Source organism: Micropterus salmoides, unplaced genomic scaffold (genome assembly GCF_014851395.1).
Source record: "Micropterus salmoides isolate LMB-PRFRI ecotype aquatic unplaced genomic scaffold, ASM1485139v1 Ms_hic_scaffold_1, whole genome shotgun sequence".
In the NCBI taxonomy this organism is placed as follows: Eukaryota; Metazoa; Chordata; class Actinopteri; order Centrarchiformes; family Centrarchidae; genus Micropterus; species Micropterus salmoides.
The window spans coordinates 44,600,400-44,627,792 of record NW_024040040.1 but is presented as its reverse complement, the minus strand read 5'-3'; the positions used below and the strand labels follow the sequence as shown (position 1 = coordinate 44,627,792).

The 27,393-nt window shown below is 38.0% G+C and overlaps 1 protein-coding gene across 5 annotated transcripts in view; it reads right to left on the bottom strand.

Moving 5' to 3' along the window:
• Window positions 1-12,654: 12,654 nt before the first annotated feature.
• The window catches only part of pou6f2 (POU class 6 homeobox 2), a 75,984-nt gene continuing 61,245 nt past the window's right edge, over window positions 12,655-27,393 (bottom strand). For 2 of the 5 annotated variants that reach the window (XM_038730302.1, XM_038730317.1), the window contains 3 exons: window positions 25,696-25,837; window positions 21,283-21,451; window positions 13,959-16,153 (listed from right to left, as the gene is read on the bottom strand). In XM_038730302.1, coding sequence (XP_038586230.1) covers window positions 15,646-16,153; window positions 21,283-21,451; window positions 25,696-25,837 — 819 coding nt within the window. In that variant the 3' untranslated portion in view covers window positions 13,959-15,645. Of the gene's footprint in view, window positions 13,548-13,958; window positions 16,154-21,282; window positions 21,452-25,695; window positions 25,838-27,393 lie in introns of those variants that run through there. The other 3 variants (XM_038730321.1, XM_038730320.1, XM_038730310.1) reach the window with 3 other exon arrangements.

Sequence of the window (27,393 nt, the reverse complement as noted above, 5' to 3'; positions counted from 1 at the left end):
GTCATCATCCTGCGCTACAACTGCAGCCCTGCCTCCTGAGCCCTTGGTCTGTGAGCCAATGGGGGTTGAGCATGAGTAGCGGCGCACACGATCTGTTGGTGAACAAATCTGAAGCTTTTATTTTCACTAAAAATCTTTCGATTTGAATTGAAATTAAATGGTCTTGTTTATTTGAGAGACTGAGATCTGTATTTTGAAAATGGAAGAAAGACTAACCTGTTAATGGTAGAATAATATTTTTTTGAATGATTAGCCTACCTACTGTGTTGTGACAAGGTGTGCTTTTTGTCATTTTTAGTGAATCCAAACAATACACTTTACCTCCGCAATGCAAATTGAGGGTAAATATGAAAAACAATAAATTTTAACACTTTTCTTACAGTTTACAGCCACTCTGCGTCATCATGTTTTGCTTTTGCACCGCAGGACCTCCACAGCACACACCCATGCATTGCTTTCATTGTTGATAATGCTGATTTCCACAGCTCGTTGTTCATTTGCAAATTAAACTTGTTGTAAATCTCTTGCATGGCCTCAATCCATGTCACATTCAGTTTGTGAATTTACATATATATACATATATAAGTATACAAAGAGGCTACATGGGCATTTGTTTTTGCAACTTATATTGATGTATTGTAATATTTGTATATATATTACAGTACATAGCCTCAATATATTATAATTCGATTTCTAAAATATTGTTTTCATGTAATTATGTTTTGTGTACTTTGCGTTGTGCTGCCACAGTGATGGATTATAGTACTGGTTGCCTTCAAAGGATGGCATTATTAGATTGTTAATTCTGATGCATAAATGTGTAACCCGCATTTTACTATTGCAGCTGGTCAAGGTGGAGCCTTCTTACTTCAGGAATCAGGATAAATATGAGCGGTTGTGAGGTGATTAATTGGAAAGGAAAGGTGAAAACATTTACACACTATTTACATATGGGACTTTTCTCTTATCTTTGCTTTTTGTTTGTGATATATTAGATTTTTTTATACCCCTTTTGGACAAATATAACTACCTCAGACTTGTTCCTAAGGTGGCCACAGTACTTAGTTACATTTCACAGCTGGAAATTAAGGGACTACATGAGACTGTTTTTAGTTAGAGGAGTGACAGTTAACTGAACATTTTTTTTGCTCTGATACCAAAAGGTTTTGGTTTGACTTTCACAAATGGATCTCTTTGAATCTTGATAACATTAAGTTGAATCAAGCAAACAGCTAATTTAATTGGTCTTGTTTTAATTGTGAATAAATAGCACATCAATTGTTGCACATTGAAGAAGGGTTCTTCAGCCTCTTTTTTCTCACATGAACCTGCGCCATGTTTGATGAATGCTGCTGTATAAAGATGACTTGTTTTATTTTTCAGCCTTTTCAATTGTTTGTGGGTTTTTGTTTGTTTGTTTGAACCTTGCACATAAAAAGGTAACGCTGAGGAGTTTCTTTTAGGGTGTACTTTTCCTTTAACGCACACTTCCTCTGTGGTGTTTATGGCTAATCTGTAAAGCTGCGGTACATACTGCCATCTAGCGACACATCAGATAACATTTTACAATCCTGCAGGGGGCGCTAGTGCCTCGCTCTAAAACTGAGTCTGGTCAACGACACCAAACATCCTCCGGCGTCAGAGCTCAACTGTGTCTATAGATGATCGGTGATCAATTTTACCCCTAAACATATACTACCTTTCTTTTAGATTTGTGGAGTTTATATTTGTCATCCTTACAGCACTGTGGCTGTTTTGTATTGTTTGATTTATTTTATAGTAAAACACATTAAACTCACACTATTTCATTTTAGGTTATGGCTGTTTGGCTATGGATGTTTTTAAAAAACAAACAAAACATAACTGTTTTCTAAAGCAAAAACTCTAAAAGTCAAGATGCCAAGAAAAGTTTAAATAAGGCTGAGGAAAATATCTGTATCGTTGCTGTGCATTAAAAACTCCATGTGTGATGAGTTTTAGGTTTTCAGATAAAAAAGGGATTATGGATTTAAACAATTCTCCTTTGTCTTCGAAAAAATCTAAAAACACTGAATTATCTTTTTAATGTCACAAAGCTTAAACAAGGCTGTTTTTCATATCTTATGAAAGAATGACAATTTGGAGATTCAACAGCTACTAAAAGTTCTCAGATTGTGTTATTTGTATTAAAATGCCCATGTGATCAATGTCACTTGGTAATATACGGTGATTAGTTTTCATTTAGATTAAATCAAGTCAGAAAGGAACTTTAGCCTCTTTAGGGATCGAGGTGAACAGTATTGAACTTACACAAACGAAAATAATAAGAAAAAAACGTGTTATTTTGCATATGCATTATGGTGACATATCCACGTTTTAGACAAGAAATCAAAACCGTTTTCTCAAACAAATGTTCCAGACAAGGAACATTCCTTCTGAAAGATGTTTTTTTTTCTCTACAACACTTCCATACAGATGTTTAGTGCAGCTTGGACGCTTCAAATCACTGTCTAGTGCATCTTTACAGCTTCCTGTTTAAGTTTTCAAATAAGAAAACGTCGTCCATCATGACAAACACATTCATATTCATTCATCAATAATGCATCTCACCCCCACCCCCCCTTTTCTTCACTGTTGAGAGAGAGAGAGAGAGAAATAAAAAACAAAACCTCCTTGTTTTATTTTCCGGTTTTCTTCATGCTTTATGGAAAACACAGGAGAGAGCGGGCGGCGGGCAAATGCCTTTCACCTTGTTTGAAAGCATTTGCAGCTGCTGGACAACAATGGCCTTGAGACCACTCCGAGGCCACGGTGGAGCTGTCTCTGCTCTGGAAATGGAGTCGGCCCGGAGGCCTCATTCATTCACGGCAGCCACACCTTCAGTCCCCTCGCTCAAAGAGTCAAAACAAGCAGCCGGGGCAATCACCTGACACATTTCCATCCAATTTCCACTGCAGAATGTGTTCATTTTCAGGCTAATGGCATGTCATTTTGCTGGAGCCTTTGGTCAAGAATTAATCCTGGAATCAAAACAGATTTTCCGGGGAGCAATCTTCCATCAAGTATTGATTTTTTTACACTCACAGAGCCTGTACTCCCTAATTTAACCTGACAGCCAGCAGCACAATGGACTGGGAGCACCTTGGCATCTCACAGAGGGAGCTCTCCTCCTCCTCCTCTCCATGAAGTGAAAGAGAGATTGGGATGGAGGGGGGAAAAAGGACTCCCAGATGTATAAAACAAAGAGCATTGCTTACAGAAAACACAGAGATAAAGCGTCTGTCTCTCTGTTTTACCTCTAATTATGTTTTCTAGTATAGTGCAACTTGGGCAGGTAAGGCTGAGAGGGAGAATGGGAGAGTGTTCTGGGGCCATCAGCTATCATTATGTGCCTGTTGACATCTCCCTGTCTTTGAGTGATTCTCATCTGTGATTTCCCCTGGCCATTTTCCGCAGATGCACGAAGAGGGGTTTCATCATGGCCCCATAAAAAAGGACCAAAGTGTCGGTACAGGCGCTCACTAATAAGAAAGCAAAGATGTGTCCGACCATGTCACTCCTCTCCCATCCATATCTGCTCTCGTGATGCCTTCAGATATGCAATCATTCTCCTTTCTCCCCCCTCCCGCTCTCCCTCTGCATGTGCTGTAAGTATACTATACAGTACGCAGAGGTCAGCGGGATGAGAGGATGATGGAGGGCAGGGCCGGTTATTTTCCTCTAGCTCTTAAAGCTGCGATGACCCATGAGCAGGAGAGTTGCTCTTTGCCAAAAGGGTTTTCCATGTGCTGCTTACAAACTACCTGACAGGAGGGGAAACTATTTCACTTTTCATCTTCTACTTTTAACTCGTAATCATCCATTTTTGAGGAAAATGTACTGTGGTGTGTCTGTTTTTGCTCATATTTTACATTAAGTTGCCCATTTGTGCAACATTTTGAAGTACTTACTGTAATTATTACTGTACATCCTGCATTCAAAACCGTACTTAAGTAAAAGTATGCAAATATTAGGGAGAATACAGGAGAATTAAAGGAACTCTTCATCCTTCAGTTTATTGGAAAAATTCATTTTCATAAAAAGTAACTAGTAACTAAAGCTGTTAGAAAGTAGTGGAGTAGAAGTATGAAGTTATATAAAATGGAAAAACCCAAGTAAAGTACAAGTATGTTGAATATGTGCTTAAGTACAGTACTTGAGTAAATGTAGGCAGCTTCATAGCACCTGCTGAAAACATAGGCTTTACATAGGCAAAGAAAAGACGTTCAAAAGAATAAAATCAATTAAGAAAAAACAGATTTCAAAATTAAATAAAAGGAGATAAAATACTATTACAGTGCAGTAGCACTCTGTAAGTTACCTCAAATGCAACAAAGGGGAAAAAAGTGCAGTAGAGAAACCAATCAATGACAGGCACAGGAGAACAGCGGAGTTTTTTTAAATTTAGAGTTGAAAGTGGCCTCTGAGATCAACAGGAAGTTCCATCGGTAAGCAGCGTCGTCGCTAAAAGCAGCTTGACACTGACTCAAAGTACAACCAGTTGACTGCTTCCTATGTTTGTCCCGAGTTGACTCAGGGATTTATAAACTAGCAGCAGCTCTTTGAAATCAATTCTTTAAGTAACGGGAGGTTTAAGAACAGGAGCAATGTGATCAGCTGTCTTGGTTTTCTTATTATCTCCAGTAAGGTTTTAGGATCGAGTTCAATACAGTATCTTGTGATAAACAGACATTGTTGTTAAAGCAGTTGTTTACAGTATATATGCGTTTTTACTTTTTGGGCGGCTAAAGAACACTGATAATGGACTTTGGATATTAAACTAGTTCAACACACTTATAACCTTTAACCTCTGCTTCATTGGTGGTCTTTTTGCATCTCTTTCTGTGGTATTTCGCAGGTGAACTGTAACTTCTAAAGTTCTGTTGTTGGTTTAAACAGTTTTATTCATGTTGCAAATGAAGAAGGCTTTCCAACGCTTCTTGCCACAGCAGACCCACTGACACATCTCTTCACAGATGTCATATAGATTACTATAATACTGTAACACTGACTCCTCACCATTGCTCCTCATGACCCTTTACAAACCAATGTCCACTTACAGTAACTGCAGAAGCTGGGAAATGGCAAAAAATGGAGTGAGAAAAAGTTAGATACAGATAGAAAGCGTTCATTTTAAGCTGACCTACAAAATGCACCTGTACTGTACGCTGCCTTTGAATAATCTACAAACAAAATATGCTCTTCTCTTTTCATGTCCATTTGAAATATTTAAAAAAAAGAAAATATTTACTGTAAATATGTAATCAAGAGGTTGATTAATCACATAAATTCCCCCAGAGTGTAAAACTGAGGTGGCGGTTAACTGCTACTCTGCTAAACTAATTAGCTTTTGCAGGAGTTTATCTTGGTTTCTTTCTCCATCATGATTGAACGTCTCATTTATTTACTGTATTTGCAATAACAAACTAAATTCCAAAAATAAAAACAATAAAAAAATGAATCTCATGGTCATTTTCACTCACTCCCTAGGTAGAGAATTCAAAGCAAAGTTGTGGTTTATGTTTGACTTTTCATAAAATGAGATGTCATCATTTAAAATACACTTTGGTATTAAGACTGCTTAAAAGTTAAGCACAAAATAGTTAGTGGTAAAGTCAGGAGCTTCTGTTTGAGGGCAAAACTCATTTATATTTTCCAACCTGATGAATTTCAAGTGGAAAATGTTTTCAAAATCAGATAGATACACTTTACTGCAAATTTACTTTAAAAGCACACAATGTAACGTGTCGTATTGAAGCCAAAGCATTTATTTTCGTGCGCACAGTTAAAAACACGTTTCCCTGCACAATGAAATTCTTCCTTTGCCTTCCACCCTGAATGCCGTTTGACAAGGAAACGGGAGGCATAACACATACAAGAAAATAAATAAATAGAATATCACACTTTGTACAATACACAGAGTACTATTAAAAGTATTAAAACTCCATAATAATGGTGTTGATGCTCAAGGTCAACACAAATACTCTCTTTTACAGGCAACAACAAGTGCATAGCTATTGATTAAATACAGACGGTGGACTGTAACTCTTAAATAAACTATTCCCTTTTATAAACATGTTTTCTGATGGTGGTTAGGATCGTCATGACCTTGTGTTTATTTTACTGTATTCAGAAGAAATGTAGTCACTATGTGCACGACTACAAGCCATAAGAGCTGGACATGAATTTAAAAAAAAAGTGATATTGATTGCTTTCCTTTATCCTCCACAGTATAGAATGTGCAGAATATGTGCAGGAGGCAGGTGGAGAGCGGGTGTGCAGCAGCAGCTCTTGCAGACTCACCTGTGTGTGTGTTTGTGAGACTTTTTTGGGGCGAAAGATTCTCGCTCAGAAACACTAAGCAGAGTTAAGGCTGTGAGAAAACAGAGACATCACAGCCTAAAGACATGCATTCGAAAACCTGGGCTGCTAGAAAGTTAAATGGGCTATGTGTCGATGCAATCAGCTGCTCAAGTCAGACAGGTGTCTCTGTAAAGACCTGGGCTATTAACTCCTCTACTTGCAAATACCTTACAGTGTCATTGCTAATAACGCTGAGGGGGGAGAAAAAAAGGCAGAAACAGCAGCAAAAGCAAAAGGGATCATATGCATGGCCAACCTGGATTGCATGTGCGGATTGGTAATTGCACCCCCAGAGGCATCTGGGTGTGCAGAGCAGCAAAGTGGGAGACGCCTGAGCAGCTCGGGCTTCACAGCCAGTGTACCAACATCTCAACCTTGAGGAGGAAGTGAAAACAAGAAGGTGGAGGAGCGGCGGGTGAGGGATACACAGACAGTTCATTTACCCTGAACATCAACCCACCGCGCGTTGTCTGAAAGATAAGGGAAGTGAATGCTTCATGCCTGATGGAAAACAAAGGCAGCAATTTAAAACCATCTGCATCCAACACATGCACTCTCTCCCTCCACCCCTTTGTTTCTGTGTCCTGACTGATATTGAAACATAATCCATTTGGAGCGCCGACATGTCATAATATTTCTATCCGGCCTCTCTCTCCCCATTCAGGACAATTTCAGGTGGTTGCAGGTTGAACGGGGAATGTTTCTTTATTGCAACAAGTCAGACAGTCTGCTGAAGACTGGAGTTTGATTCTGTTCACTTAAAGTCCTCCTAAAGGAGAACTCCGCTGCTCCTGTTAGCCTCTGTAGGGTCAGAAAATAAGCCACAACAGTTAGAGATCAATCTTTACTGGAAACATCACACACCACAGAGGCCTCAGATCACTGTATTACTGCTTTTAGATCTCTGCTAAATAAAGAAAAAAGTAGCTTTAATTTCCCTATTACGCTTAATATTATTCTTTATGCACTAAGTATGATACTTTACTTTTCATTTACCTAATGTTGTCTAATGGCAAGCTGCATGTCCTTCCTCTGTTGCTCACATCCTACTGAGATTCCTTCCTTTTTGTCCAGTTTTTACTTTGTTTGTTTTATGAGGACAAGCGCATACCGTGGACCAATGCCACATTTACAGCCTAAACCAGATTTAGCACAAATACGCACGACTCAGCAGGAGAATACATGAAACACAAACAGAAATACAGGGAAATCAAAAGGAGGTTTTTTAAAAGGGCACCTTACAGTCTGTTTAATAATTTCATTGTGGCAAATTGAACTACAGTACAACCTGAGCTGAAATAATCCATTAGGACCATAATGCAACACTTGTGTAGTGGGACCCCCAACTTTCAAGTTTTAGTCTCTTTATTTCACTTTATGTTGTGCTGACATGTTGCATGTGTTTAGTCTTAAGTGACTCATAAAGTATCACCAAACTAATCTGCAATTATTCACATGATCACAAACTAATTGCCACCCAATTAATCTGCTGCCTGGAGCATTTATGTCCTCTTGATTGTCTGGGGGCCCAGCGCAGTTGCCTGCTTTGCCCAATTTGTAATCCAGGCTTGGGGAAAAAATAAACCGCAGGACATTTCACCAAATCACTGAGCTCACCAGGGGTGTGGTTATTTGGCCGTTTATGGATAAGTCTAATATTGGCAACCTTAATTAAATATTAAAAAGTTATAGTTCTCTTAAAACATTGCGGCAGTGTTGTTGTAAGCCTGTCTACCTAAAGCTTCTTGAGGCAAATTTGTGATTTATGATATTGGGCAACATAAATAATTGTGATCTTACTACTGTATCAGAGGTTTTAAGATTGAAAAGCTCTCTTAGGCAAACTTTTGATTTTGGGCTCCCAAAATAAAATTGTTGTAACTAAATTAACAACTAACCTGTATGAGAAGTGCCATTTAAGGTTTAGTTAACTGGTTGATTATAGCACAGCAAACATTTTGTCTTGTCACAGTGGGAAAAGCTCAGGTGTTGAAGTGGCGCCTTTACTCCTGTTTGTTTTAAATAATTGACTAAATTACATGTCTTCAATTACATGCTGGTAAAAGTGTGAGGAGGCTTTAGGAAAAGGAGACTTTCTTTCATCACAATCTTTTCTTTTTCGAATTAAAGTTGTTAAATCTGGTATAGTTTACTGTAAAACTTATAGTAAGAACAAAACTTTTGTGCATGGCACATTTATCAGAATCACATCCAGGAATGATTGATAAACCCTGACATTTACTCCATAATTCTGCGTTAGGATTTCTTTCAACTGTGCAGTTACTCTCCGTTCAAACGATGTGCTACTGCAGAGAGACAATAGAAAGTAAACTTTTATCAGCAGCAGAATACAAACAGTTTGAGAAAACAAATATGGGTCAGGAGCTGCATCTGCACAATTACATTGTTAATGGGAAAGACAATGAAAATGGTGCGGGCAGAAAACAAAAGAACATCAAATAACTCACTCGAGCTGCGTACACCTCAGCCATCACCACTCAAAAATACATCCAGTGTTTTGAAATGAAGGGGGGAGAGAGAGCTGAAAGGAAACGAAAAAGCATCTTGAACATCAGTTTTCAGTCTAATGTTAATAATTTATGTTGTCTGTGCTTTTTATTATTATTATTTATTTACTACTTTCTTTTCAGCAGCCTGCCCATTTTTCAAAGGCATCATGGACAGGGAGGCCGTATCAAACTTTTGAGTTTAGTTTCAAAAGGCTTTCTCCCTGTTTATTTATATATTTCTTCTTCTTTACACTTGTCTTGCTGTTATTTGGTGAGGCAAACACATGAAGCTTTGATGTGAAGCAAACCTGACATGTATTCTTCTCTACTGACCCCAAGGAAATCTAAATAAATTGCTAAATATTGTATATAAGGCTCTTTTTGTAGCCTCTTCTCTTTTTAAACACATCAAATATTCAGTTACAGTCATTAATCTATCCACCATCAGTAGCAATTGTCAAATAAAACGACACCTTAAATATGAGAGTGAGTACAGGATGATTTAAGCTGCACTTGACCATGACCTCGCAGAGAGAGAAAGTCAGCACGAGTTTGATTTTATTTGATGTTTTCAATAAATGTGTTTATGTGTTTGGTTGAAAAAGATGAAAAGAGAAGTCAGAGATGTTTTTATAATGTTTATGTGTTACTGAAAACTTTGAACTCTATAGCTAGGAAGGTATTCTCTATTTTTCTCAATTATAAATCAAATATAGTAGATTTCTTTATATGTCACTTATAGGGATTAAATGGGTCACTGTTTTCTGTTTACTGATAATATTTACAGTAGATTGAAATCAATGATAAATTAATCTATAATTTACCACATCTAAATATGTAATTTCAAGTTTAACCACACCAAATTATATGATTTTCACTACAGAGTCAAAAGCTGGGATGGCTGCTACTCTGATTAGCTAATTACCGTTAGCAGGACTTTAATCTAGATGAGTTTTTTTCTTGAATTTTAGTAACTGCCTCATTTTGATATTTGAGAAACTAGATTTTCCACGATTGTGATCAATGATACATAAATCTACAATTTCATACATTTCAGTATGTGATTTAGAGGTAGCTTAACTGCACTAAATCCTGAATTCCACTAGAGTCAAAAGCTGAGATGGCAGTACTCTGCTAAGCTAGTAAGCTTTTGCAAGAGTTTAGCTAGCTTGTTTTTTTTTGTGAATCATAATTGGATTTAGCTACTGCCTCATTTGATGATGTGGAATAACAAACTGAATTACCAACATGGAAATCAATAATAATAATAATAATAATAATAATAATAATATATAATAATAATAATAATAATAATAAATTGAATTTGTATAGCGCTTTTCACAAACTCAAAGTCGCTTTACAGAGCAGATAAAGAAACATGACAAAAAAAACAAAAAAACCCAGCTAGGGATAGGCAGAGGAGAAGAGATGGGTCTTAAGGCGGGACTGGAAAATGATGAGGGACTCAGAGGTGCAGATCTCATGGGGGAGGGAGTTCCAGAGCCTGGGAGCTGCCCTGGAAAAGGCTCTTTCCCCAAGACTGCTGAGCCAGGATTTGGAGTAGGTGATGAGTCGTGTGGCTGAGTTCTGGACCAGTTGGAGTCTTTTTATGTAGATTGAGTTGATACCAAGGAGTAGTGAGTTGCAATAGTCCAGCCGTGAAGAGATGAAGGCGTGAATGAGTCTTTCAGCAGCAGAGGGTGTGAGTGAGGGTCTGATTTTGGCAATATTTCGAAGGTGAAAGAAGGAGGTTTTAATGACATGACGGATGTGTGGCTCAAGGGAGAGGGTTGAATCAAAGATCACACCTGGGTTGAAGGCCTGGGGAGATGGGGAGACAATGGTGTCGTTGATGGTGAGAGTGTGGTTGTTGGCTTTGCTGAGAGTGGATTTGGAGCCTATGAGGAGGAATTCTGTTTTATTGCTGTTTAGTTTGAGGAAGTTGTGTTGCATCCAGGTTTTAATCGCTAACAGACAGGAGTTGATGTGGGACAGGAGGGGATTGTGGGGGGATTTGGTGCTGAGGTAGATCTGGGTGTCATCAGCGTAACAGTGGAAGTTCAGGTTGAAGTGGCGGAGTTCTCTCATTAGTATATTAGCAATTAATTATGATTTAAATTACAATTAAAAACATTTAAATATATGATTAAAAGGCAGATTAACCAAACCAACTGCGTGAATTTCACTAGAGTCAAAAACTGAGATGTCAGCACTCTGCTAAGCTAGTTCATTTTAACAGTAGTTAGCTTTAAGTTTTTTACCGCTATGATTTAATTTAGCTTATGCCTCATTTAGTTTCGTGGAATAACAGACATATTGAAATCAATAATAAATTGATCTACCTCAAACCGCAATGGGTTTCACAAGTTCCCCTGGAACCCCGACCCACTAGTAGGTCTGTTTTTCCCCACCGTTTTGTTCACATAGAGCCTAATGTTAGCTAGCTGTCACATGCTGTATTAGCTAACGTTAGCACTCGTTCAAGAGGACCTTGCCAGATCAGCTTAAAGTCAGTTAAAAGTTAAGTTTAACCAGCTCAGTGCTATGTGAGAAAACAATGTCAGAGAGAAAAAGACTTACTGGTAATTGCTGTTTGAGAGTTACAGGTGAACTAGTGGAAGCCTTTGCCTTAGGTTTGCGGTGACACCAAAATCTTCTGTGCTGATGAGAAGACAGCTGGTTCAAGAGTGACGTTCTCTCATTAGTATATTAGCAGATTATATATATACTTCACCCCTCAGACCCCTCCTCTCATCATCAAACCGGTGACAGAATGTTCAAACAAAAAAAACTCAGTGGAAAAAAAACTGTCACTAACAAAATGACATAAAGAAAAAATCTGAAGATTGTCATTGAAAAACACATCAGAGTGCAAAAAATATCAAATTAAAATGAAATAATGTTTGGCTGTGTGATGCCTGTGTTTTACTTTTCAGTGAAACTATACTATACTTTATCCTATACTTTTTTGAGCATAACTACAACTTTTTATATTTTGCAATACAAAACTTTACATGATAATGTTATGCTGACATGATAATGTCTAACCCCATACATTTAACAATGTTATCAAGATTAGAAGCTGGTTAGAAGTAGCTAACCACAAATCCAGTAATTCTACTTGTCACTAGGTGAAATGACAATTAACATTACTGCTACTCTACTTAGCTTGTTAGCTTTAGCTGTATCAACTATAGCTAGCTGTTTTTTCCATCATGATTGGATATATATGCTTGATTTAGTTATATAAATAGAATTACCAAATTTGAAAAAATAATAAATTAATCTGATATAGATAAATAAAGATAAAGGCAGCTTAATCACACCAAATCACATAAACCAAAAGCTATTAACTGCTACTCTGCTAAGCTTGTTAACATTAGCAGAAGTTTGGGTTTTCTCCATTATAACTGAATTTAGCTAATGTCATTAATTATTTGGAATAAATAACTGGATACTGATGCTCGTTATAGACTTCAACAAGAGGGAAATAGATATAGGTATAGATAGAATAGGATATAGAATAGGTTTTAGCTAATGCTAAGCTTAAGTTTTAGCTAATGCTAAGCTTTAGTTAAGGGCTAGTGGCTATCTTTCACATTATCTCATGGAAGTTATGCATATATGGCATAATAGTTTTTATATACCAAAAAAGAGATTTCTCAATTCAGTTTTGAGCAAATATTTACAATGTTATGGCTTTATAGGGCAGAATCTATGTATCTTGAAGAAAAAAACCATTCCACTGAAACAGGACACACAATTCATGTCAAACAATTGTTTATTACTAATTATGGTACAAATCAATGTGACATACTTGAAGCTTTTTTTGGAAATACACAAAGTGCTGCTTAACTGACCAAACAGATATTGCTCTATAGATTAAGTACAGTTTTCAGTCTATAAAAAAATGAAAACCAACCTCTGCAGGCTCTTCAGCTTTGGTTTCGAGTTCTTCAACTATTAACAAAACGTCAAACCAGTTTGTGTTAGTAAAATTTCACAAAAGCATCTAAAGGTGTTTAACAAATCATCCTAATTGGGTTAATAGCAAACATCACTGTAATCTCCTTTTCCTCTATGCGGGTCTACAGGTCTGTGAAAACTGAGGTGAATGTCACAATGAATGAGAAATAATGCAGCAATAATAAAAAAGCGATGAGTCACACGTGGCTCACGAAACCACTACACGGAAAAAAATTAAATAAAATAAATAACACACATGCCTCTCCCTCCAAATTGAAGGTGAACATCGACACACACATAGTGCAGAGTAATAATCTGTCTTTTCTACTGACCTGCTGCTGCTTGTATGGCGTTTGTATGATTCACTCAAGAAAAGTACTGAGGTAAACCTTGGATGAACTACTGTACATTTCTACTGTTCAATTCTTTTATTTCAGATTTTTAAAGATTGTCAACATCATGAATCTATTTCTCTGTACAATGTGCATAACTATAGAGCTTTGGTCCAGCATTGAAAAGTTGAATGAAGGCATAACTCCTTTCTGTGTCTTCTTAGTTTTTGGTTTTGGTTACAGCTTTATAATTAAGCCTCAGAACAGATCCATATTCTCTACCTGGAGGAGCCTGCTGCGCTCATATGTTTGTCTGGTTGGTGGATGCAAACATGTAGCTTCTTGGCCAAAGATTTGCCTGAAATACATATTAAAAACAATACAAATTAAAAACAAAACAAAATCTGATTTAAGGTGGAAACAGAATAAAGAAAACATAAAATGTGTTGCTGTAGATGTGCAGATGAAATTAAGAATTATATAAAAATCTGTGTGCACCAAAGAAAATGAGTCTTTTCTGCAAAACTTTCTTCCTTCTTCTACATGTAAAGCTTCTTCATGTGTTTTCTGACATTTACTGAGTGTGTGTCTGTGTGTTTTCCAAGCAGTGAGGAAGAACACAGCGCTGCACAGGGGACTGAAAGACTGAGATAACCAATGTGACATAGAAGGACAGATATCGAACAAGACACATGATTCTGAATAAATTGCATCAAATTTCACCTCACTTCAAATTAAGTTCACTCGCTCTGACATGTGACACTTATTCTCAACATTCACCTCTTTTTTATTTTTATTTTCCTGTGAGGGTTTTTGTGAAAGCCAAATATTTGTAGTGACGGTCAGGGAGGTTCTCGCCTGGATTTTGACATTTCTCAAAAGGTAATACCGTGTAAAATGAAATGTAGAGTGATGGAGAAAAAATTCATCATCAGTGGACTGATATTACTTCTACCCATGTACATTTTGATAAAACAAACAAACAAACCACAAATACATGAAATATTAAGATCATTTGATAATCATTTCATAGTTAAAATGGTTGATTTAAACATCTGTAAACCTTCACTTAGCTGAGTGGACAAAAGAGGCAACATTAATCTTTGCAGAACAGCAGATTTGAGTTGAATAATTTGTTATAAAAACAGCTAAACTGGACTGAGCTCAGTAGTTTGGTCAGAGGCTACAAACAGGCTTCAACCACATGTTTATTTTAGGGTGAAATCAAAGGGTTATTTGTCAGTGATTGTGGCAACATTCAGGTAATAATGTTAATTTTGAGTTGCCTGGTGAAATTTATCATACCCAAGGTTGCAAATAATCCGTCTTCATGTGGTTTGAGTTGAAGCATGCAGAAGCAGATTTACTGAAACAAATTTCATCCAACACATTTTCTAAATTGTCACGATAATGAATTAAAGCAGACACTGTTGCATCTGTTTGACATGGTAAGTGTTTTTTGTGTGTATTAAACTAGACCCACAGAGTGAAACACTTTAGAAAAAATATGGGAGAAAAGCCATGTGAATAAAAATAAATAAAAATGTAAAATCTTCACCAGTCCTTGAGCTGTAATTTATGTGTTCTTTGGCTATCAGGCTTTGGCAACAGAATGACACAGTAGCTCAAAACAAAGCTGCAGTAGACTTGACAGACACTGAAACCCCTCTTCCTCCTCCTCATCATGTGAAAGTCCTTAGTTTACTCTCCCTCCGTCCGTCCTCTGAAACAATCTCATGAGATTATTAATAAATACCTGTAAAAGTTGTACAAAGTTACACTGTGACTGAAAATATCTGCAGATGAAACACAAATCAGAGATCAGAGGCAAACAACATTATTACGCAATTGTTTAACAGCAAAGGTACATTTTTTTTGTCCAAAAGTGAACTTTATCAGTGAGATTTCAATTCAAAGACAGCATTTTCCTTTTTTTCAAAGATATTTACATACAAACAATGAAGAAAAAAGTAAGCGAGACAAAGATAAAATGTATACTCGACCTCACACATATAGCTCAGATTTGCCAGTACAAATGTAAAAATTTAGAGCACATTTACATTACAAAATTATTCTTAGTACTCAGATGCAACAGACTTTGGTAAATAGTGTTTTGATTTGGTATGATCTCTTTACTAAATCCCTCCTCGTGGGAACCAAAATTTGGGCAATAGTCTGGTCTGTAAGGCCAGGATCTAAAACTCTTTGAAACAGCACACCGTATGTTTTTACATAATTCTCAGATATTAATCTCTTTTTTCATGTTTTTGGTTTCGCCAAGGTCATTTACATAGCTGTGGTAATCACACTGACAACACATAGTTTTTGTTTGCAAACTCATGACTTTTCCATCCAGGTGACTTGGGAACATTTTTCAGTTCTCATTTCGAGATGAGTTCATCCACCTTTGTTGTTTTTAATGGTTGCCACTTTTCCACTCCACGGTTTTTGCTCGTTCATTTCGGGAGCTCCTCTAGAGAATCAGTAAGAGGGTCCATTGGAGCAGTTGGGCCGATGTCGGGCTGTTTCAAACGCTTTATTGTGTTTTTCAAGGCTTGCCTCTTGTTGCAGAACCAGACACGCACCACCTCCCTGTCATAGTTCAGTTTCTCCGCTATTTCCGTCATTTCCTGTCCGGAGGGGTGTGTGTTCTTCTCAAAGTGGCTGTTGAGGATCTCGAGCGCCTGCGGGGTGAAAGAGGTCCTCCGCTTGCGTTTTTTGGAAGGCTCGCTGCCGATAAACTCAGTCAGGTTCTGCATGCCGGATCGGTGGCGGGCCTCAGCCTCGGCCATCCAGCGCTCCAGAACGGGCTTAATCTTCTGGGCGCTTTTAGGGGTGATGTCCAACTTCTCAAACCTGGCAGGATATAAAAGGCCAGGGTTCAGTTTGCCTGTCAGACTGCTACCTATAGTGTTCTCTTGGGCTTCCTGTGGTAGGAAAAAGTGGCTTCTCAGGATGGTGTGTCTGGGGAGAATTGAGAAAAAAGAATCTTAGGTGCCCTGCCAGAACAAGGGATAAGCTGCCTGCTTTTTAGTCTCCTCTACCAGAATGCCACAGGGACTGAGACTAACATCCAGGTACACATCCGAGCCAAACTCCTCTGTATTCTGGAAACACCTCAGCTGCAGCAGCTGGAGGTGAATGTTGCCAGTTGTGTGTTAATTTTCTCGAGGAGGCTGTGGTTCTCTGTCCCAAATTGGCAATAGTGGAGCAAGGAGATAGTGCCAATGGCTAAATCAGGTCCAGTTGATCCAAAGACATACCAAACATCTAACTAAATCTTAAATACTGTACTTTAAAAAGATTCTCATAAATCAACAGAAAAACAAAACAGGAATTACACCAAAATATCCCATTTCTTTCCCTCAGGTGATAAAAACCAAAACAAAATCCACTAATGCATGCAGTTAAATATGGCACCATCATTTATTTACAAAAAGAGCTTGAATTATTAATCAAAATGTACATTTAATACATTTTTCAAACTTTCTTTCATCCTCTAACAACGTCTCATTTTATATTTAATAAGAATACATTTACACTCTAATCCTGAAAGTTCCTGCAACTATACGCCTGCGTGACGCATAATTCTGACTTCACATATACTCAAAGTCACAGGAAGAATGGAGAATGAAGCTTTTTCTAAAAACCCTGCGAGCTGGCAGCCTAATGACTCTGTCCGGTGCTCTTGCCTGTGATATGAACAGATACTGTGTGTGGTATCAGGATTAGATACGATGAAGACAATGGTCTTAAATTTAAAGTAAAATGATTCCTCTCATGTCTGTCTGTAATTTGGTGGCTCATCCTGACTTAATGCAGGAAAGGATAATATTCCTTATAATGTGTTAAAAATACATTTCAATTCTTAATTCAACATGTTATTCAAAGATTTTATTTACTGTGACCAATGGTGGAATTTTGAGGTCAATACCGACATTGATCTGATAGCAATGTATCAGCAGATATTAGTTTATTAACAATACATAACTGTAAATGAAATATCAACACACATCTTTGATATTAAATGTGTTATTAAAGATTAAGTGACACTTTGAAGGCGCACAGGCAGCAAGGGGCAGTCTCTTCTGAGTTAATATCGTAACATTGCTTTAGATATTTTGCATTTATGGCGATGTAAAAGCTACATTGATGATGGACTTTATCTGAAGAAAGTGGAAACATAATGTTGGTCAGGCTCTATTACTTACAGAATGGCCAACAGTGCCTTCAAGTTGAAGTGGTGCTCACTGACTGGATGTTCTTTGGGCTTTATTGTTTGTTTCATGGTCATTTAGTTTTTTCACTGTGTTACTTGAAAGAAATATACGAGGATGGCATAAGATAGACGTCCAGTTTGACTCGAAAAAACGGCTTAGTCATCTTTTAGTCTTATTCGTCATGTTAATAAGACATCTGGGATGTCAGGATGTCCCGTTACAAAGGAGGAGTGAATCCGGAATTGGTCTTGTGTAGCAGTGATAGGCTATAAGGGTGGTGATGGGACAGTGGATAAGATGCTTGCCTTTGGTGTGAGAGAACTGGGTTCAAATCCACTGTGAGACACCATTGTGTCCATGAGCAAGACACTTAACCCCTAGTTGCTCCAGAGGCGTGCGACCTCTGACATTTATAGCAATTGTAAGTCGCTTTGGATAAAAGCGTCCGCTAAATGACTAAATGTAATACGCGATTGGAGGGAGTTTTGTCTGAAACTGCCTGGTTTTTGAAAATGCCATCAAACATGAGCCTCATCACTGGAGTGTACTGCAACACCAGTGCAAGTTAGACTCATGCCTCTAGGTTTCTTTGTGGATTACTTGAAAGAATATTTCAATAAGAATAAAGAATCTTTTTGTTTGTTTTACCTGGTGTCTGTGTGACTTCGGTGATTTTGTATATTTGTTCTCAGGACAGGAAGTATTTATTTTTGCCTTCATTTGATAGTGGAAACTAAAGAGGTGACAGCAAACGAAGGGAGAGCGAAAAAGGGATGACTTGTAACAAAGATCCCCGGTTAGACTCAAACCAGGGACACAGCAATTACATTTTCAGTGTCTAAGACAACTAGGACACCAGGATACACCCTCAGGCCTATTCTACCAAAAACTCTCTTGATTTAAGTGAGATTTCCAAAATAAATGAAGGTTAACTAACATAGAGGGAGAGTTTAACTCTTATAAAAGCTGCTCTATAAGATCTGATTTTTTTTAAAATAAATAAGCGTCAGATGTAACTAAAAGTGTTTCAGGACAAACATGAGAGTGGCGTGTGTGAATGGTTTTAGTAGAATAACTCCTGAGCTGACAGCTCTGACGCAAAGACAATCTCTGAGGAGGCTCAGCTCTCTGCGGACCAAACAATGCACACAAGACATTTTTAATGGCGAGATGAGCGGCTGCAGTAAACAACAGCGATGGCGAGATGCCTGTGCATGCATGAACTTCCTCTGTTTCTACACCTTGTTGGTGCATTCCTCCTTGTCGATAGGCGGTATTATTTATCACCCCACCCCCCTCTAAACAGTGGAAAGAGGAGGACTCCATACTGCGGGGAATACATTAGTAAATATGAGGAGTCACCAGAGACAGGACATTTCATGGATCAACAGGAACCGCAGATACTAAAATGAGTTGAGAGCTGCTCAGCTGGGGTATGTACTCCTTCCACTAGTGCATCAGCACGAGGGAGAAATGGCCCTGAACACACCTCCAGCCTCTCTGGCTCTTCTTAAAAGTACCTTAGGAGGCGGCTTAGACATGTTGCGTGTTTAGGTCTGAGCTCCGTTTTCCTCGAGGGTTTACACTCATGAACCAGTGAGAGCTTTCTGAGAGGGCGAGGTGATACATATGACCTAAAATCTACAGAATATGAAGATAAATGATCAGATTTACCTCAGTGACAATTAACGTGACAATTATTATTTATACTTCAGCACATGAAGCTCATATTTCATGTTTGTTCACTTCAGATCCGTTTGTACTGTTTAATTACAATATGACCATTTAAAGATAATGAGCAGCTGACTGGTTGGTGGAAAAAAGTCACATTTACTGAATCGGTGATATAACGGTATATACAATGAGACAAAATCCAAACATGTATTACATTTAAATGTTAATGTAGATATTATATAATGTAAGCTTTATAAGCTGTCACTTAACCCTAATGTCAGGTACTGAGAGGTTTGTTGGTCTTGTTTACTTTTAAATATTGAATACTGATTAAATATTTCCAGATTTAGATATAAGTTTAGCTAATTTTAGACAGTATTTTATTAGGCAAAGTTCTTTTAAGATCACTTTATAGTAAACATTTTCTTTTGTTTAATAGGAAAAGGATTTTGCAGAAAAACCTTTTTGGATTTTAAGAGTTTATAGGCAATATTGAAAACAGTGGAACGATTACCTGACCTTGTGATAAAAGTAAATTTGAATCTGTAAGAGATTCATAAGTTAGTTTATTGTCTAGCCCTACTTAAAGCTGCTCATATATATGTCTAAGGCGATGCTTTCATAAGCTGGCTATGTATTCCTGGTTGATTATTTATACCATATGATTATTCTAGCACAACAAATTCTCAGAAGTGTGAAAATACGATTTAATGCAAGTTACTTACACATTTTTAATTCTAAGGGCATCTATATAAAATAAGAAATGCGCGTAAATACAGTTTTTAATATTTATATTATCTAAACAAAACCAAATGTGAGCCCAAAGAGGACACACTACACATCATTGGTTTGATGATGCCTTCATGTAATGCCTTGTTTAAATAAACTAATAAAGTGCCTGGAAACGTACTGAGCAATGAAAGGAGACAAGATGGTAGCATCTGTCAGTGTCTGTTCACTGTCTGGGTTCAGAGCCGGAGCCCCAGAGCTACCGTGACGTCCCGTTTCTCCTCAAACTTCATGTCTATGTTGATGTTAACTAAACTAAAGCATGTTTAGTTTGCCTCTCTACTTAAAACATCAGGATGTCAAATCCAATGTCATACAAACAAAAAAATTGTCTTAACGGCATGAATAACAGCCCACAGAGTGTTTATTTTTTGAAGCTAATGGCTTTTAATGTATGTTATAAATATTTGAATTATTCCTGGCTGTAAATATTTCATGTGTGATTTTAAGACTTTCAACATTAGTCAGAGATGGCTGGGCCTCATAAGAACCCTGGCCTCTGTACTGTTTCACATTTTATCGCCCGTCTGATGTTGATGTGATGAAATTTTTAAAAGCGCGTGGCAGTGCCGTGTCACATAAACAGTACAGGTCATCAGCAAAGCACATGCATTGCAGAGGGACATTAAAATTAATACAGGAATAAGAACTGGAATTTGACTGGAAACGACAAAACAGGCTGCAAATGTGTGAAGCTGTGTGTGTTTTGGGCAAATAAAAGTTGTTAATAATGTATCCTTCAATTACATTTTAGAAAAGACACTTAACATGAGCTTCCATTTGTCTACTCTTTAAATTAATCTTACACTTTAAATTGTTTTTTATATTGTAGAATAAATGATTTTACTATTTGTGTCTCTTGAAAGTAATGTTTGGGCATGATGCAGCCAAATTATTCTGACTTGAAAGGGAAATGTGGCTCATTTGGCATCCTCATGCAAAACGTTAGTCAAGTGGAACAACAGGAGGGATGAAATACTGATTGTCTGATTGTCTCATTAATATATAATGCACCATTTATGACTAAACTGTCCTCGTGGCAGCAGTAAAACATGGCAATCTTATTAACAGATCTTCGCCGTCAAGCTCTCTCATGTTCAGGCGGAGCTACTGGCAAAGGGCCTTAGTAATTATTAAATGCTTTAAGTGCTTCGTGTAATACTTGTGTATGTATTTTGCATAAGTAACGCATGGCTGTCATGTCAGCGGGTAAGAGGGAAGGGAGAGGCAGAGGGGGTAAGTACACACATGAGAGCTTCATTTGTCAGGGTGCTGATAGTCAATTATGTATTTTAATACCTTACTAATGTCTGTTAAAAATACATGGCAGTTATGAGCACCGGACAAGTCAGTGAGGCTCTGCGACAGAATAAGGACATGTTGAGTTTTACCCTCTGTGTTTGTTCTTACCTGCAGATGGCAGACTGGCTGTACGCCGGCCCCTCAGCGGCGCTGAGTGCCTGGCCGACCTGAGTCTGTGTCAGGCCCAGGGACAGCCGGCGGATCTTGAATGCTTTGGCGAATTCACGAATCTCCTCCAGGTTGACCCCGTCCACCTCGCTGGGGGCGGTCTGCGGGTCTACAATAGAACAAACACATCTCATTTTATTAGCCCTCTGCTCCTCCGTCGCTTACCTCATTTTCCAGAGTGAATGAAGCAAACAGCCAGACATATGTGATCATGATCTTCTCTAAACAACTTTAAAAAAAATAGTGCCGCTCTGGGTCACAATTTATTATTTCTTTTTGCCCCTCTGCTGAAAACTGCATGTATCTGAGAAATGCTTTGACGAATAAATTCATTTGAGGTGTGAATGCAGGCATGTCATGGCTCTGACTTGCAAGTGTGAATCTTTAATCTCACATACAAAAGCATATGGACAAGACCCAACAACACATAACTTGTTAATTCAATGGATTTATAGCTCTTGCGCAGACCGACTCTCACATAAACATTAAAGAACGTACAAAGACATTATTTCATCCATCTGACCCTTAGTGAAGACAGTTCAGGCCTTCAAACCACCAGCGAGCCTCATGCACAAACGATACCGAGCTCCGGCTCCGCCAGAGACTCTCTGAGAGGCTGTTTGTGAATCTCCACATTTGAGCAGATCTGAAAAACTTCACTGAAGCATTTTGAAGAATTTCCCTGCTAATAAAAAGTGATTTCACATTGTACATCAATGTCAGGTGCCCTGGCATCCTGCTTACTAAAGCAAAGTTTGTGCCTCTGAATTATTCATCTTGGTCATTATCAATGAATTATTAAAGGAATCCTCGAAGCGTATTTAAGCAAAAATCTATGGGGCTCCCATCTTGTTGTGCCTCACAAGTGACGTGTAGCGTATGCGGCGTGCTCCAGACGTGTGAACACTTGTGAGACTCTGAGTCGACTAAATGGGAGGGATATGCACTCACAGCTTCGGGTCCCATCATATCCACATTGATGAGCATCTCTTTCCCAGCAGCTATCTATCTACTCTAATGGCACTCAGGAGCAGCGGTTCTGACCCGTTCTAACCCCTGGATCCATATTTGTCTTTAAATGACAGAAGATTTAAACCCTTCTAATTTAAGTTGCAATAATGAGTGGTTGAGAAAAGCTTTCACAAAACAGAGTACTGAATACAATGTTTAAAAAGCTGAATCGAAACAAAGATGACAACAATGGAGACAATCAATTTCGTTTCTTCACAAAATGCTGCTTTTCTTCACAGCAACAATAAACTAATACGCTAATAACAGGACAATAATAAGATACACACTCAGTTTCTCTGCTGAAAAGGAAAATGAATTCATAAATTACAGGCGAGATGTTATTATGTGGCAATACTATTTGGCACACAATGAAGTTTTTGTCTCTGTCTGTGCCCCACCTGACGTAAAAAATGTTTTTGTTTTGTTGAAATGTTCATAATACATCTGAATTAATCTAAATGTTGATGGAGTTTGTAGCAGTGACCCCTCTAGTTGAGAACCAGGAGGATGAGAAGTCAGAAATCTTTCCTTCACAGTCTTAAAAACGTAACAAGTAAATAAGTAATGTTCTACTGTATGTTATTTACGCCCGATCTGTAAATTATATACAATATATTTATAGACACAGCTGGTATTAATGAGCATTATCATTATGTATATTCTGCCTGTGATCGGATATCAAAATGCAAACTAGTTAGGCAGGTCTGGGGCATGGAAAGCATCATACTGTTTTGAAATCACTTCTTGCGTGGGAAGACTTGATGGCTAGTGCCGCTAGTTTTCCAAGCAGCTTGAGCTAGCAGGAAGAGTAAGTTGACTTTTCAACTTTTTCTTAAAACAGTTATAATTTGTATTTGAATAATATAATTAAAAAAAGTATCAAATGAAAATGTGAGAACAATGCTCACAGTGATTTACCTGCAGCTGAGTTTTAAAGTGAGTTTTAACTCATTGTTTAGCTGTCAAGCGCCAACTTTACTGTTTTGATTCACTCTCACTGCTCTCAGAGCGTCATAGCATGAACATAGTGGAGCATTTAGTAGCTAAAGAGCTAGATATTTCCCTCAGGAGTAGGTAGAGACCAAAAACTGAGCTAAAAGAGAGCGAATATTGAACTCCAGATAAATGATAATGTACCCATAGCACCTGAAGTTATGTTATTACAGGTTTAAGAATGTGGTCACAGTGCACAGATTACATTTACACCTGCATTCTTCCTTATCCAGATGGTATATACAGATGCAGACTCCAAGTATAAATGGGGTGAGGCAAGGCAGCCAGTGCTGCTGCTCACTGTTGAAATTACACAACCTCAAGGCAAAATATTGCTGACATTCTTCTTTCTGATTGACATTTTCCCATCTGATTATTTTAAATAACAGTATCACACATTCTACGCTTTTTAATCTGTTTCTGGCACATTGTTTGTGGCCAGTGAATGCAATGACATTTCATCTTCTCTCCTCTGCAGACGACTCTGATTCTGTCACGGGATTTTGCTATGTGTGTGTATACTGTAAGTGATATTGAGAGGAAGTGATATGGCTCATACTCAGCATAAAGCATTAATTCTATTTACCTCAGAACTGAGCCACAGTGATTTTCTGCAAACTCAAAAATGGTTTATAAGATATTTTCCAAGCTACAAGAAAACACAAACTAAACACGGTGTCTACAACAAGTTGATCAATGGCGACTTGGTTTTTATTAAATTTAGTGGCATTGTAGCTGCCTTTAAAATGAGTTTACATGGAGTTTAGGGGAATCGACTCTGACAAATGAAATTTATCTGAATAAAACAGAGTTTTTAAAGGCAATAGCTGCATGCTGACAGGCTGCGGCCCAGTGATTTATAAGTCTCTGCCAAAGGCCCCCGCATTGAGAGAATGAAACTTATGTTCATTATACATAACACACGCCACTTTGGATCGTCTAATAAACCAAAGATTTGACAGGAAAAAAATAAAACAATTGCAGCAGGCGGGGATCAGTCAAAAGCTGTCCACACAGAGTAATGTAGATACTGTGCATCCGCCATGTTGAATCTTTAGCCAGTGATGATAAAGGGACAGTTCACCCAAATTACAAAAAGATACTTTTATTCTCCGGTTGGTTTCTTTTCATGCAGATAGTTTTGGTTTTATATGCGAAGTTTTGAGGTACCTGTCTCTCCACAGCTTTGCCTCCCCCTCAATATAATGGATGTATTTGTGGTATTCAAAACATTTAAACAAATCAACAACAGCAAGTCTTTCCAGAAACGGTCCCTGTTACTCTGGATCAACATGTTGCCAACTTTTTTCATAGGGACTATTTACTGAGGGGAAAGTAGTTCCAATGAAAACATTGAGATCTGTGCATCGTGTAATTTCTGTCTGTATTTCAGTCTATATTTGTCCTGGGAAATTTAATACATCTGATTTTTATCATTCATTTACTTGATTATAGTCTTATTTTCTTACAACAAACTAAAAAAAGCCAGAGCAGCCAGAATAGTTGAACTAATTTCCAACTTATTGTAAGAATTGTCTGGAAATGAGTATCACTCTTTGCTCTATCATCAAGAACAATTTCACAAAATGCTTTAATAAAGCTGACTTTATCGGAACTCTTCTCACTGCACAGACTTATTCACTTGTTTTAAAGAGTAAGTCTGGTGATATTATATATTTACTGTCATAAAATCTCATGAAAATACCAAAACCAACAATGAATTGACGCTGTTTCTTGATATGTGTGATTCATCTGTGCTTTATGGCTTCATTGTTGTCTAAAAACTAAACACAATCACATAATCAATCCCACAGACACTCTCACTTGAGCACCAAATGTGTATTAATCCACTGCTGAAAATAGTCCCCATCAAATTCACTATTTCTAAAAATTCTAAAAATTAAAGTATATATTTGTGGACCATTTTTAAGATTTACCTATTTAGTAGAAACTAATACTTTTGGGGCTGAGTGCCACGGATGGGGTAGTGAAGATAAGTGAAAGTACTGAGAAGCAAACTAATGCATTTTTGGTCCTTTCAGAAATCAGAAATGGGATATGTAATATTGCCAGTTTATCTTTTAAGAAAATAAGACTGCTAGGACTCAAATGACAGACATGTAGGTTATACATGGTACCTGTGAGCACAAGAAAGAAAATTCCATTAACCTCCATTGTATTGGGTTTGAGGTAGAAGTCTAAAAACTATCTGCATGGCTAAATATTAATGGAGGTTACGTGACAAAATATGTTTTGCTGTAATTTGTGTGACCTAACCCTTTAATGGACATTCACGTTCGGTGAACTTTATCTCTGGTTTTGTTTTTGTGAGCTGTATCGGACACTTACTGCTGACCAGCTGCCCCACGCTGAGAGCCGAGGAAGAGGAGGAGGTGGAGGAGGAGGAAGATGCCTGGTGGAGAGGACTCTGTCTGTGGGGCATGTGGAGCAGGTTGGGCTGAGATGATGTGGGGCCTGTCTGACCCTGCTGCTGGACACATACACACAGAGCTGATATTACATATTGACAATTGAAAATCCGTTTTTCATTCCTCCACTTCATCACAATAATCATCACTTACAGTAATCATGTCATTCTGGTGATTGGGCCATAATATTAAATCTAATCAACCAATCAACAGCTATTAAATTAGCCACTTAGAAGCTGAATATAATGAGATTTACCTTGTACCTGATAATGAATAAATGTTGATTACTGCCTGCAGTATTTAGACTGACAGAGCAGAATATAGTATCAATAGTCGGCTCAATAGACTGCAGTGTGTTTTACTATTGTAGGAGACAGTTGAGTGCCGGAGACTCCACTGCCTCTAAGAGCTTTACAATCGCTTCCCTGCACAGTAAAGAAGACTGCTCATGACAATTAGAGTCGCCTCTCTAGTGATGAGACCTGAGAGGATGCTAATAATGGCAGCCTGAATCTGAAATAAAAACATGTGGACACAGCAGTCCCCATATCAAACATAATTCATGATCCACAAGCTACGTGCTCTGATGGCGAAAAAAACGATGTATTTTCATGTTTTATGCACATTTGAATTGCTTTTACAAGATCAAGATGGTACGTCTTCACTTTTAAAGTGAAAAGCTGTCTCAGATAAGCCAGGCCCGCTTCTCCTCTACTTCTTTGCAATTAATTATTTTCTCTGTGGCATGTGTTTGTTTGGATGGTGGGGGGTGTCAACAGCGATGCACACACTGTCAGGACTGTTGACAGGCTCGGAGAATTATCTAGCTTCACTGGAAATATTCTAGACTGCAGGCTCTGACAACCGTAAATTATGCCCGTGGAACAATGTGTACATGCGGGCTTTGAAGTGGAGACAAAGTATAAACATTATTACAAATGCATTAATTCATTCAAGAGTATGATCTGGTGTTATCAGAGAGCCACAATTAGGTGTCCATATGCTGAGAGCTCAACGATTGTGCACTGTAGGAGCCTTGAATGTAAACTTTTACTCTGTAATTCTGCGCTGACAACGTCATTATCAAGTCAATAACATTTTCACTGTCGTGTGCATTGTCTGACTCCACACTGTATAGATCTTCAAATTGGGAGGAGAAAACGTTTGAGCTGAGGGTTTCTACACTCACAGTATGAACTCAAATTTAGTGTGCAAAAAAGAAAGAACTTGTGTGTTTTATGCGCCTTCCTTTAAATCAAAACAATATACTTCTTGTTCAGATCAGAGAGGACAAATCATAAGGCTGGAGAGTGTGATTGAGGAAGGAGAGATGGAGAGATGGAGAGTGAAACGGAAAGAGGTGGAGAACAGAGGAAGGAGTGTTTGAGTTTTAAGTGGGGTGATGAAAAGTGTTGCTTTGTTTTTGTTTTTTTGGAGGGGGGTTGGGCTCTGCAGGGTGCAGACTGAGACTGAGTCTGAAAGGTTGGCTGACAAGTGCCTTCCAAACATGGCACACACACACACACACATTGTGAACAACTGCACCAAAAGCTACAATTTTCCAAGTGGAACGATGCAAATGAGCGTTATGAGTGTTGAAGCGGGAAAAATACGAGGT